Raw genomic sequence first — 13,458 nt, 5'->3', positions numbered from 1 at the left:
TGCTGAAAGGGACTTAAATGCACATTGAGACTCCTGTTTCTCAAAAGTCATTGTCCTGATGAGTTCCAGTGCTAGGATCAGGCACTGAAGAACAAGCACTGTATTTCAGTTGTTGGAATTAAAAGCAATCTTTTCCACTTTTCCTTGATGCTTAGAACAGAAGTAGAAACACGGGTGTTAAATGGCAGCAGAGCTGAAAGATGTATTTCTTCAGTTCTTTGTGATGTAACTTCCTTCATTAATGTGGCACCCAAGTATCATCTCTTCCCAGTGATTGTTTGGCTTCCTAGTCTGTTGCAAAACTAGAGTGTAGATATGGTAGATTTCTCTGTCAACTTACTTCTATGCATTCTTGGTTGAAAGACTGTTTTTTTGTAGATGTTACGCTGTTTTTTCTTCATTGAAACTGGGTTCCTATTACTCTTATTTCAATTTCAAAACATGTACTAAGACAAAATACAGGTGTTTGTAACTAGATCTACTTGCTACCCACATAGAATTACACATAGGCTAAGATGTTCTGTTGAATTATGGTGGCTGGTAGTAAATTTAAATAAGATTATTCTGCCCTTCCCACCCTTGTTTCAAGAATATTTTGTCTAATGTGACACCAGAAGAACTTTTACTCGTGTTTGTAGATGCTTTCCCTATCCTCTGTGTAATAGGTTTGACGTGAAATTCATCAGAACTATCCCTGGCTTTTAGCAGGGATATGACTGAAGTGAGGTGGAAGAGCCTAATTGTGTGCACATGTTCAGATCATGCTGCAGACTTTGCAGATGTTTTTAATCTCAGTAGCAGAGCCAGCTGATTTCCCCATTTAAACTCAAAATTGGTGGTGGGTACATTTTGTTCTGGACAGCTGATAGAGAAGCTTACAGAGACCAGAGGGGCACTGGCCACAGTTGTCATGGTCAGGGTTTACTTGTGTCAACAGTTATCCTGTGGTTCTTGACTGAAAAAGTCCTGATGTGTTTGTGTCCCTTTCCCCTTAGGTCAGGAAGTAACATGGGCCAATTTCTTATTTGTTGTAGCAAGAAATATAAACCCTCAGAGGTTTGGCTCACTGCATGGGTTCTCCTCAACGACATGGTGAACCTAATTTCTGTGAATCAGTTCCATGTACACCAGTGCATTTACTGTTACAAAAAGGCAAAGTCTGGGCTCTGTTTCATTTGGGATTTTTAAACTTATTTTGACTGTTGCTGCAATGGATTAATTTGAACTGAATAGCATTATGTATGCTTGGTACTTTTAGGGAAGAATTCCAATGTTTACAACTGTGAAAGTACAAGAGGTTAATTTTTAGATTCAACTTGAACAGTGTCCCTCTTTTTTAAGGAAGTCTTGTTTTTTAGGAAAAGAAATTAATTTGCAATGTGAACAGACTTAACTGTGCTTAAGTTTGCATGCCTGTGTTAATATTGGCATTACTGTGCTTTTATGGAGAGACACAGGATAGTTGTGCCTTCAAGAGCTCAACAGCTGTGGTAGAGGTCATCAAGGATGACTTTTGTATGAACTCTATACATATTTGTTTTAATTTCAACATATATATTTTAATATACATATTTGTTTTAATTTCAACTTGTGCCAAATGGAGACAACTGCACATTTAAGAAATTAGGCAGTAACAGAACTTGTTTGTGCAGAATGCCTTATCTCCATGTGATACAACTTTCTTCGTAGCAAGTAGAGGAGCAGTTCATTACCATTTTTCCTGGGGGTGTTGCTGTAGAACACAACCCAGGGAGAGAACAGCTGTATCTTCCTGCATGTGAACATTCACATATGCATATGGGATCTCTGTATAATATTCAAAAGAGTCTAAATATTTGAAGTACTTGAGTTCAAGAAGATTTATAGGTTTGTATGTCTTTTCCAGTCAGTTGCGATAGTTAAGAGTCTGCAGATGATTACATATGTTGAAAAATCTACCTCCACTCAGATTGCTGGAAAATTTTCCTATGATTTTGTGGTAGAAAATGTTTTGCAATTGACCAGTCTCAATTTTTTTGCATTCACCAGACTAGTCTGCATTCATAGGGCAAGTTCTTCTATTACCTCCGTAACAGTGGAACTGAGAAATAAGAAGCTGAGCAGTGTCTGCCTGTGTCTGCATAAAGTTTAACTAAAATGTTCTGGGTGGCTAAAACAGCAAATGGAATGATCTCATGAGAAGTTTTCTTGCAGAAATTGTTATAAGCAAATCTCAATTTTTGCCAAACTTCAGGAGATGAAGTCCAACAGTCTTGCATTAAATAAGAATTTTGAGGATATTATATAATCTGAAGGCTGAAAGACCTCCAGATAAATGGACTTTGGATGATATTGCATAGAAGTTATGCTGGTTTTGCAAAGATGGGAAGGGAGTGGTGAGACAGAAAAATTCCTCTGTAGATTTTTATTTTGAAAGACAACCCTTTCTTTTGATACATGTGTGTTTTTAAGCCCTTACTCAGGTATAGATATTGTCAAATTATTTGCTGCTTTGCTAGAAACGTTTCAGCTTTTATTTTCTAACTACAAATTTGAAGCATAGTGTAGGGTGTAATTCAAGAACAGATTTATTTTGCTGCCTCTGGTTTTTGCTCTCTACAGATACATACAAACTTCCTGCAGTTTTGTCTTTTTGTCATACCTAGTCTTATTCTTTAGCTCCAAGTTCTGCAAAGAGAACAGCATATATGTATGGATATATGTGTCTTCTGTATGTCTGTATTGAGATTGAAGGGAGTTTGGTTCACAGGGGAGGATTTTATTAAACAGGAAGAAGAGATTTGTCATAACTGTCTGCTTCTTTACTTTGATACCATAGGGAGCTCAGGAGTGGAGTCAGTCATCACCAAAGCAGAATCCAACCAGAGCGGGGAGGCCTTGATACCAGAAACAGCTCAGCTCATGTCTTCATTCTCTTCACTTCAGCCCAAGATATTTGCACAACTTCAGGTACAGTCAAGTCATTTACAGAACATCAAACATGAAGTGCTGAAGGCAAGCTGAGAACAGCAAGTTCCCTCTCAGCTGATCCCTAACATAGCTGGCTAACACTGGGACTTCAAAGTAGCTGTCAGCTCCTACTCTGGTTGTTCTTGCATGTCACATTTAGCTGTGGTGCAGGGAATCCCACTGCCGTCTTTTGACGCTTTCAAGTTAGGGTCTCTTGTGAAGGCAAAACCAAGAGGATAAAAGCAGTGGGTTTCTACCTCAAACCAAGTACCTGTTCATTTGCCCCATGGTCCAGTAATTTCATAATGAAAATTCTGCAAAACTGCAGGGAGATAAGACAGTCTTGTTTATTCCTTTTAAATCGTTCTCCAGCCTCTTAAGAAAATACCTTAAAATCCTGAAACTGCTCCTAGGTCATAGCTGTAAACTTGCAGGTTGAAAGGCTGAAGAGGGAGGGAGGGATAAGAATGTCATGCTAAAAGAGCTTCTTCTAAAGTTTATCTCCCTTTGAAGCTGGCTCTCTTATCCCTCTTCCTTAACTTCTTTGAAAATCTGCCTTCATATTTCCTGAACCCCAACAAAATGCATGATCTTTTCCCTAGATATACAATCTGTAGTAAGATTCTATTCTACTTGCTGTTTTTTCTCTTCCTGAGGGCAGCCTGACTCCATCTCACATAATTTTATTTAAAGTAGTGTACTTAGCTCGTAGTACCCACCTCTTGTGGGAATGGGCAGTACTGGGGAATGATCTGAAACTGAATATCAATCCAAAATTAGAACTTTATGGTCATAAGCAATCTTCTAAATGCTGCTGGATTCCATTGTCCTAATTGTTTTCAAGTACATTTTGGGCCTAGAGTTGCTGAGATTGAGTGTTCAGAAGAGTTAATGAGTAGGAAGTCAAAACCTAGACAATACATGCTGTTAAATGCAAACTCCTTCTGCTGTAAATGCTGCTGTGTTGGTACTTCTGCCTTCTCTTTCACAGGGGTTACAGCTGCAGTCAGCATTTACCTCAACAAACGGATCAGCAGCCCTGCTAGCTGTAAATAACCATTCCCCTCCCAGCCCTGCAGGTCTCCTGGATTCCCTGGGGGGTGCAATAGGCAGCCATTCTCTAGCATTGAGTCAGGGGCACAGTCTGCAAGCAGGTGCTGGCCTAACACAGGACAGTGCTGCTGCGCCTGCTTTTGGGGCTCTGCCTGCCTCTGATCAGAGTCTGGTTGCCATGGGCCAGCTGGTACCAGCTGAAGGGGTGGATGACTCCAGGGGCCTGGAAGGAGGAATGCATCAGATTCTCTTGGGGGATGTGCAGACTGTTCCAGTACGGATTGTGGACAACCAGCCAGCACTTTGTAAGTTGCAGTTTTCTCAATAATATGTTTTAATAAATATTAGGATAGAGAAAATAAAGTGGATTTTGTTCTGTGTGTCTTCAAAAAAGGAGACAAATGTGTTGATAGTGGGGAACTCCAAGACAGACTTCTTTCAGACAATTCTAATCATTCTAATTCTAATTCTATTTTTTTTATTTTTCCATGGGAAAGAGGAAAGATGTTTTTTGTGAATGTGATTTTAGATCTCCAAACATTTTTTTATAAATTGGTTTAAATATTGTTACTAAGGGGAGCCTTACTGCAGTAGGTTCATGTCAACTTGCAATGTTTTAGAGCATAGTAGGTGACGTAACTGGCTGTCAAGCTAAAAAGCTGTAAACTTCCTATATGCCTTAACCATTAGCTTGAGTTCCTGAAATATTTTTCTTTTAAATGCACAGTTATTGGGGCTGAAGCATTGTCAATGGAGTTTAAACTTCAATGTTTGATTTTTGTTTTGTTTTTAAGCTGAAGAAAATACAGAGGGTGTTGCTACTTGTGTGAGCCAAGTTAAACAAGAAACAAAAGAAAAAGCATTGTCTATGGAAACAGATAAAATCAGAGACTGCCACAGTTCCTCACTATAGTTCTTCGCCTTCACCTGTGAAGCCTGGAAGAATTTTTCAAATTGGAGAACTCTAAATGTCTTGGAAGGAAAGGCAGGTGCTCTCAAAGTACTGCCATTCTTTTTTGATTGTGTTATGACACTCAGACTAAGCATATTTTAGAGTGCTTCTGACAGAAAGCTCTTTTGGTTTGACTGAGGTCGCTCACTGCCAACTCCAGGTCATTCAGTTGCCCCATGGAACACCACCTCTCTCTTCTGTTTCAAGTTTTGAGTAATTTGGATTCTATTGAAATGGCCCATTTTGTTCATTGTTTCTGAAGGTCTTCCACAATTTAATTCCTTAGCTTTAGAATGTGAATCACAATGCTGGGTTCACATGTTCTGCTTGAGACCCTTGACTCTTCTTGTACTACAGAAAGCATAGAGTCTGTCAGTTCCAAGATCACAGAATCCAACTGCAAAGTGGATCAGTATGGCAATGGTTTTGTGACAAAAGGAAGGTCCAGAATGCTAAACCTCAAAGTGATAAAGGACATGGATGCTTAAGAAAATGCAACTTTGACCTGATCATAATGTTAATGGTGTGAAGATCAAGGAGAGGAGAAAGGTGAGGTTTCCAGGTGAACATAAATGATAAAGAAAAGTGTATGAATTGTAATGGTGAATGTTTTTGACTTGACATCTTTGAACTTAAGTTCTGGCTTTATAATGAGGTTCATTGATGCATGCAGCCTTCCTTTGCAGCAATACTGTAATTGCAGTTGGTTGTAACAGCTAAATGTAGGAGTCTGTCTCATGGAAAATGATTGATGCTGCCATTTCAGCTTATCTACCTCTTGCTTTGTGCACTTAAAGCTATCATCTCAGACAAATGTGATTTAATCTGCTGTTGTTTGGTATGTAGGGCTTGTGGATACATTCCTAAGAAAGAGAAGCCCAAGAAAACAAAGGAAGTAAACAAAGCAATATGTCCAAGTATGCTGTCATCACAGTATTTAGAAAACAAACTAATCTTTTTCAAAAGTGACATATTCTCAGACTTAGGTGGTCCATACAATCAAAATAATTACCAGGAATCTTTAGAAAATGGAATGTGATAAAAATTAAGGTTTAGTAATATTTGAGTTAAAGCCATAGTAACTGAGCTGTGTAATGTGACAGACATTTCCTTTAGAAAAAAAAATCGCACCTACAAATAACTTTGAATCAATTTAAAGCTGTAAATGAAGTGAAACTGGTAACGACATAGATATCAAGTTAAGCAATTGCATTGTTTTCTTCAGATGTTGAATTCCTAGAGCAACATTCAGAGTAATTTCTATACAGCAATAGAAGCCTTTCTGTTATTAGTTCCTGCTAAGTAGTTGAGAGCTTGATCATAAAATAGGTTTTTTTTCCTGCATGTTGTGGAAGAATTCAGTGAGAGGACTTCTCTCTTTTTCAGACTTAAAACAAAGAACCCCAGCAAAATTATTAGTTCATTTATGTAGAGAAGAAAGTGTTGTATTATATGAACCACAATATTAACATTTTTAAATTATTACTTTACCTTACATTCAAGCATTCACAAACATCATCTAAACAGTGGCCATTTAAAATTATTTTTTCATTTTCTCTTGAGCATTTAAACCTAAAACTTTTGAAAGTCTTACATTGAACTTATGTTCCAAATGCCTTTATGTGCAAGATCTGTTAGGTGCTATATCTTAGTCTTAACATATATTAACTTCTCTGAGGTTAACTAACATAGTAAACATTACTTGTTTAAAGCTAATGTTTATGGGTTAGCTCCCATTAGAATTTTCCAACAGGATTATGCTCTTATTAAATATGAACCAGTATTTTATCAAGAAAAAGCATAAAAAAACCTCCAGTTTTTTTTGGAGCCTCTAATATTTAGCATCTACACTGACTTATTTAATGGTATGCTTTACTCATTCCTGTGTAGGAAAAAATCCCACAAGTTTCACATGTGGCATTTATTTATTTGGTTGGGGTTTTAAATCTTGCTTTATTTGTTTGTTGGTTGTGTTTTTTGGTAGGTTGTTGTGCTAATTGTATGAATATCTCCCAGATGGATGTTGTCTGCTGCAGTGTTAGTTCTGGAGCACTCAGTCAGCAGTCCCCTTCTCTTTTCCAGCTCAAAAACTGCATACCAGAATGGGTACCTCCTTCCATACTACTATATTCAATAAATCCATAATGGCCAGTTTTTCTTTAAGTTTAAACTGTTGCATTCCAACCTACATTCTCTTTCCCTAAATTGCTCTTTTTTTGAGAATTTTTCCTCATTGTTGAGAATCCTTCTTTTCAAAAGAATAAATTACAGCTAAAGATTACCAGCAAGAGGTTATTTCAGTTTTAGTTCTTTTCAAAGCAGACAATACATTTGTGATTGGAGTAAAAGCTTAGGGAAAGTCAAGTTGTATTTCCATCAGTTCTTGCTTAGTTCCCTCACTAACAGTTCTGGTTTTAGCACAGTTCTTTCCAACACGAGCTACAGTCTCATCCTGTGCTGCACAGTATTTCTGATGGTATTTCTAGTTTTGACCTAGTGCTTACAGCTAGAGAAAACACTCTTTTAGTCCATCTTAAATTGCAGGTTCTGAAATTAATTTTGTATTCTATCCTGATTTGCATGGTACTCTGAAAACAATAGAAGAAAAAGTCGGAAGTTTTAAAGAAGCAGTAAAGAATTAGTTGTTTTTGAAAGCTGGGGATTAGACTTGCAATTCTGTTATTATTCTGTTTATTGGAAAATTTATTTTAAATGATTCTTGAGTCAATACTCACATTTTTGAATTCAGTTTTCTTCATTTTCACAGAATTTTAGTTCTTTGTCTTCCAGATATATATATATCAGTTTATTGCTGTGTTGTTTGTTTTATTCAATGTAATAATTATTTTTGAAAGTGTGTTTTACATTTGTTTTGTGCATGATGCTAAAGGAGGAACTTGAACTCATCCCCCATGTCCAGTCTCTATATTCGATTTAATGCCTTTGTTCACTGATATCCACCTACATTTTACAGAGAAGACTGTTACATGTCTGAAAAAAATCAGAAGTAAATGCTGCCACGTTCAATGGTTAAAGTTGTTTAAATAGAGTACTCAAGTCTGATTTTCAGAGTAATCTATTTAGCTTGACACAAAGTACTTGCTTATTACTTGGTGTTGGAATTGCAGACACTTTTCTGATGTTTACTTTGTTTTCTTGTGGTTATTGTGTGCAAACACTTATTTTGCAAACCTAGAATTCCTGACCTTCAACAGTACTGTAAATGAATAACTGATTCTCCAGTTATCCTTGATGTTGGTTGCTTTTCAAGAAGAGATGTGCTTCTATATGTGCATGCAAAAATAACCTTTTGGTAAAATGTAGAGGTGTAAAAAGGTACACATCTATAGCTCTCATTGAAGGCTGGAGGCCTGTTGTATGGAAATTAGTACTGGTAATGAGTGCTTTTTGTGGTACAAAATTATTGCAGTTTCCACAGAATTTAGAGGCACAAATGTCTGTGTATGTATGTGTATATATTTTTTTTCTATAGTATCTTAATGTATAATATTTCTATTCATATGTAAACTACTTGTTCTTTTAAAGTACTGGTCTATTTTATAGCTATGGGGGTTCATGGGGAGAAATGCAAGAGCTCTTTCAGGACAGTGGATTTAAGGGATGATGGAGAGCAAATAGGACAGCTCCAGGGAGAACAGGTGGAAGAAGCTCTTGGAAAGCAAGCATCCTGCTGGGAGGGCTGATGGGGGCTGTGCCTGGGGGGCTTTGGGGTTGAGACCCCAAAGGTTCAGTGCAGTTCCTGAGTCTGTCCATAGTCCTCTCTATGCCACCAGTGGCTAGTGTGAGTTCATGGTAGGAATTTAAAGGTATGAAGAAAAGGGAAGCCTGCCCTGCCCTTAAAAACAGAAAAGCTGCTTGAGTTTTGGTGAGCATCAGAGGCAGATAAATTACTCCCCATAGTTTGAGTTGCCCATTCTTGGTTTCTAATATGAAGAAGAAACTCCTGTCGGAGCTTCAGCCTGGGCTGTAGACTTTTTTCTTTACCTGTTACCAAGGAAAACAAACTTTATCTTTCCAACTGAATTAACCTGCTGCTTTTCTCATCCCACTGACTGCAGCTCAGTATCTTCCCAAATGTCTCTTTCTTCACACTTAAGACTTCCATATAGATCACAAGCCTTCAGGCCTTACAATTCTCAGTGTTTCACTGTTGGACTGTTGAAGGAGCTGCTGAGTTCACTGTACAGGTAGACACTGGTGAGCTTTGCCCCATCAGTTTTTCTCCCTCCTTCCCCACAATCATAAGTACATATGTTCCTTTAAATTGCATTAAGATTTTTTACTTGCTTGCATAGGGGTTTATCAGCATTACTGGGATGAGTATGAAGGAGCCCCATTTCACAGACCATTTACATTCACAGCAACTGAAAAGATTTGATAAAATGAGGAAATGATGGTTTCAGCCAGCTGTTAGGGCTGGCCTCTTTCATACCACTTGAATTCCTGATTCTGGCAGTGGACAGTAGATGCCTGTTGTTTGTCTGTTGGCAAAAGTGCAATTTTCTCCCTTAAGATTATTCAAGCAGATAGGTTCTCAGATGTTTAGGTAGGAAGAATCTGTTGATTAGGGATAGAAAGTGTGATACAGCTGAGGATGGTGCTGGGAAAAGTTACTGCTCTTTATGGGTCTCTGGTGAGAAAATAATTTTTGATCTGCCTTCCCTTTCTGAACAAAGCTCTCGTAGGAATAGACTTCAGAGCCTATCCCAGCAGTAACAATTATCTTCTCCCAACAACAATGCACCTCATTAATGAATGAAACAAACCTTTTGTAAAACAGGTGGTGGTAATTTTTTAGGTCAGAAGCTATCCAGCTGGCCTATCCAACAACAGCAGCTAAGGTATGATTTGGGGGGGGGGGGGGGAAGAAGGAAAGAGCAAATAACAGGAGTGTGTGTGCATGCATTTTTTTTTTTCCAATATAAGATCTTACATCTTAGTATCCCATTCCATTTCTGATGCACATGACAAATGACATGTTTATTTTCTGAAGGGATTTGAACTGGTTTTTGGAGAGTCTTCAAAGGAGTGATCACAAATAATACTGCTCTATCATACGAACTATTAGTACATATTTGTCAACTAGGACTCCATCCTGTTCTTGTACAGAAGGGTTTTAAAAGAATGGAAAGCTTTACAAGGACAGGTACTGAGTGTCCTTGTCCTAAGGAGGCTTCCCTGGACAGGAAAATAGGAGCTGTGGGAGTAATTCTCATCAGTAGTCTGTTAGCCTCTGATTGTTAGAAGAAACCTTGCAAAAAGCATGTATATGATAGCCCCTTATGCAATTTATCTTTGGATATGTAGTAGTTTTAAAATACATATGCATACATATATTGATGTATGTACCTCAATAAAATGGAGACATGACTGTAGTTGTTTGCACATAGTTCTTTAATACCATTTTATTTACACTTATCTGTGGTAAAATGATGCAGATATTTTAGGGCACATGTAATCAGATCTTTTAATGTGGATAATTGGAATTCATGTTTTTACTACAACCATCCTTCACTCTCTGCAGAGTGGCTCAGTTGGTCGTTTTGCATGTACTGGCTTCTGTTAATGACATTCTGCCTGCTTAAACAAGAGCATGCTGTTCTAAGCAAATTAAATTTCTCACTCTTCCTGATCTTTTTTCTAACAGGGATTGATATGGCTCATCATGAAATTCTGTTTGTAGTATAGTCTTTTGTAAGAGTCGATTTCTGGGTCCTCACTAGGAAGGAACTAGAGAGCAAAAGCTTACATGCTATTGGATCTGCCATTTGGACATTTGTGTAATGTATTTGGATTTCTATAGCAGGACAGTGTCAATACAGCATAAACTGCCACTAAAAGACTAAAAATTTCAACTCTCTCCCTTGTTTAAGTGTTGACAGTTCAGTGGCTCCAGGGAAGATGATAGAATATTTCTGCTCTTTGGAGAACAGTTTCTGTCTGTAGATATTATTTAAAACATAATGGGGTGTGGCAATCAAATGGCAGTAGGAGAGCCTGAAACAGAGAGGTGTGCGTTGGCAGATCAGTGAAGAGAGGGAGAAGTTCAGTCCCAGTGTCCTTGTGCCAGACTAACATTCTTGGTGCTAGTGCTGAAAGCATCCTTGACAAACAGTGATTGTCTTTGTGCTGACATAGCTGATCTTTCTGCTTGACCATTCAAGAAATTCTACAAGCCTTCAAGGAACATGGAGAGCATGAAGGTGTGTAAGATCTTATGAGAGGACCTGCAGGAATGAAACAGTGGAGATTAAAGTTTGATGACATGACTTCTATGTAATGCACTTTCTATGGTGGGAGGAAGAGGATTTTTCCAATAGAGAATAAAAGTAAATCTTCCTTTCAGAATTATTAGTATTATTGCTGACTCTCTGTTTTGCTTGACAAGATGCCTAGTGTTTGGACAAATCTCAATGTTTTTATGAGTGTGTCCCAAAATGTTAATGAATACTCATACATTGCCATCTTTCCATGTCATACTGGAACTGTAGGCCAGTAGCACCTCCTTGATCTTTTTGTCTCTGTGCATTTTATTAAAGTAAATGAAGGCTTGTTTTACAAAGAAGCAGCAGAGAGCTTTTATCCAGAATCCTTTCAGATATATACTTTTTACAGAGTAAGCTTTAACTTAATAATGTATATTTCTAACCCTTTAATAACCTAAAATAACCAAAGCCTTTTCACTTTTTTCTTTATATCCAGAACATGAAGCATTCCAAACTATCCCTCAAAACCACCATGCTCAGGGCCTGAAAGGTTTGGCACTTTTCTTCCTCTGTGCTTTCATCTGTGCTGTGCTCAGTGTCTTGCATCTAACACCAGAATCCATAGTTAAGACCTATCCCATTACTTTTTCATTTGCATAATCTACTTGCTCACTTGACAGCATGTCAGTAACAATACCTGCAAGCTACCTTTTGTTGATTAACATTTGTCACATCAGTTCTAGATGTGACAAATTTTCTTCGTTCATGGAATTTGCATTGGTTTAGTGATACCAGTGGTGTCAAAAATAGTCAAGGCTCATGAACTGAGAGGCTTCTGTTGTGGATTTGATCTTAATCTGAGCTCTGCCTGAGCTAGGGACAAATTCTGAGGCTATGCCCCTGTGTTCTGCAGTGTTTGTTGAGCAGAAGAAAAATCTCCCAGCTCCCAAGGACAGCTGCATTTGTGTTTCTGCCTGATGCAAAGCTGCTCCTAATAATCTCTTGAAGGGTGGCTCATAGAATTCTACTTTCTTGCTTAAGGGAAGGTAAAGTCTCTGTGTATGAAAACTTGGTGGAAAATGGACAGGGAGCCTAGAACAGTCACCATCATGTGTACTTAATTTAGGAATAGGAGCTGGTAGAAGGAATAAGCAACTGAAGAATATCATGATGAAAGTAGGCATTCTTGCTCTTTACATAGCATTGCCCTTACACAATACTTTTTCTTAAATATGTTCCTTGACAAACACTGGTCAGCAGTGAGAAGAAAACAAATCTCAGTTACTCCCCACTGCCAGCTTACAGTTTAAAAGTGCTTCTGCAAATTAATCACAAGCTGGGCCAAAAAACCTATCCTAGATCTAAGTTCAGTTTTGCTTTGTCAGGTCACTGTTAAATTCCATAAATTTAACTTTCTTGCATAGCTGTTTCTTTTAAAGCTAAAATTAAATGAGAGAGAGAATTGGAAATTTTGTTTCTAACATAGGACACTTCAGTTGTCAGAAGTGTGCAGGTGTTTTCCCCTTGTCTTCCACTTTTATCTCTTAGTTAATTTCTCTTTTCTCAGGATCACTTACCTCTGAGAGTACTCCAGATTTACTGTGAAGAGACCAGAGCAGAAAACAGAAGAGGAAGACAAGTTTGCAAAAAACTGCTTGCAGGAGATAGAAAACTCTCAAAATTACAGCTGAAGATTGCAATTTCTTATGGCTGAAATGGTTCACTTTAGATGGTAAATGGTTTTTTTAATATACTGCTTTTTAATTGTTGCTTTTGTTACTATTTATCTTTTGTTACTATTTATCTATTTTGTCTGAGCTCACATCTAATAAAAGCTAGAATGGCAATTGTGTATTTTGCTTTTATCTTCAGTGCACTGGTTATCTTCTGAATGCAAACTGCTCCGATAACTCCATGGTTTTGGCTGTTGACAAAGCTATTATCACATCTGAGGTGTTCTGTATGCGGAAGGAGAAGAAGGAAGTGGGAACCTTCTTAACCTGACTTCTACTGAGAACAAATGATCTATGGAAATAGGGCTTTACCAGTTTAAAATTAATATTCTCACAATAATTTGGTGGGCATACAGGTTTTTCATGCCAGGTGCTAGTGCATCTCTAACTTTGCACATAATACAAGACATAAAATTACCTCTCACTGGCCTAGCCATTTTTTTGTTGTCTCCTACCACTCTACTCATTGCTTTTTGGGAGTGGGACTTTTGACATGTTCTGATTTTCCACTTTTCTGCCTTTCTCCTGTTGCCTCTTTCTCATA

General features: G+C 37.8%; 1 protein-coding gene across 3 annotated transcripts in view; it reads left to right on the top strand.

The window, feature by feature from the left end:
* The window catches only part of CARF (calcium responsive transcription factor), a 32,349-nt gene extending 19,474 nt beyond the window's left edge, over positions 1-12,875 (top strand). For all 3 annotated transcript variants that reach the window (XM_077785121.1, XM_077785122.1, XM_077785123.1), the window contains 5 exons: positions 2,819-2,949; positions 3,941-4,307; positions 4,797-5,503; positions 11,678-11,731; positions 12,749-12,875. In XM_077785121.1, the coding sequence (XP_077641247.1) occupies positions 2,819-2,949; positions 3,941-4,307; positions 4,797-4,915 (617 nt within the window). In that variant the 3' untranslated portion in view covers positions 4,916-5,503; positions 11,678-11,731; positions 12,749-12,875. The remainder of the gene's footprint in view (positions 1-2,818; positions 2,950-3,940; positions 4,308-4,796; positions 5,504-11,677; positions 11,732-12,748) is intronic.
* The last annotated feature ends 583 nt before the right edge of the window (positions 12,876-13,458 follow it).

This window comes from Lonchura striata, chromosome 8, assembly GCF_046129695.1.
Source record: "Lonchura striata isolate bLonStr1 chromosome 8, bLonStr1.mat, whole genome shotgun sequence".
In the NCBI taxonomy this organism is placed as follows: Eukaryota; Metazoa; Chordata; class Aves; order Passeriformes; family Estrildidae; genus Lonchura; species Lonchura striata.
Note: the sequence above shows the minus strand (reverse complement) of the source record. Positions and strands in the feature narration are given on the sequence as shown.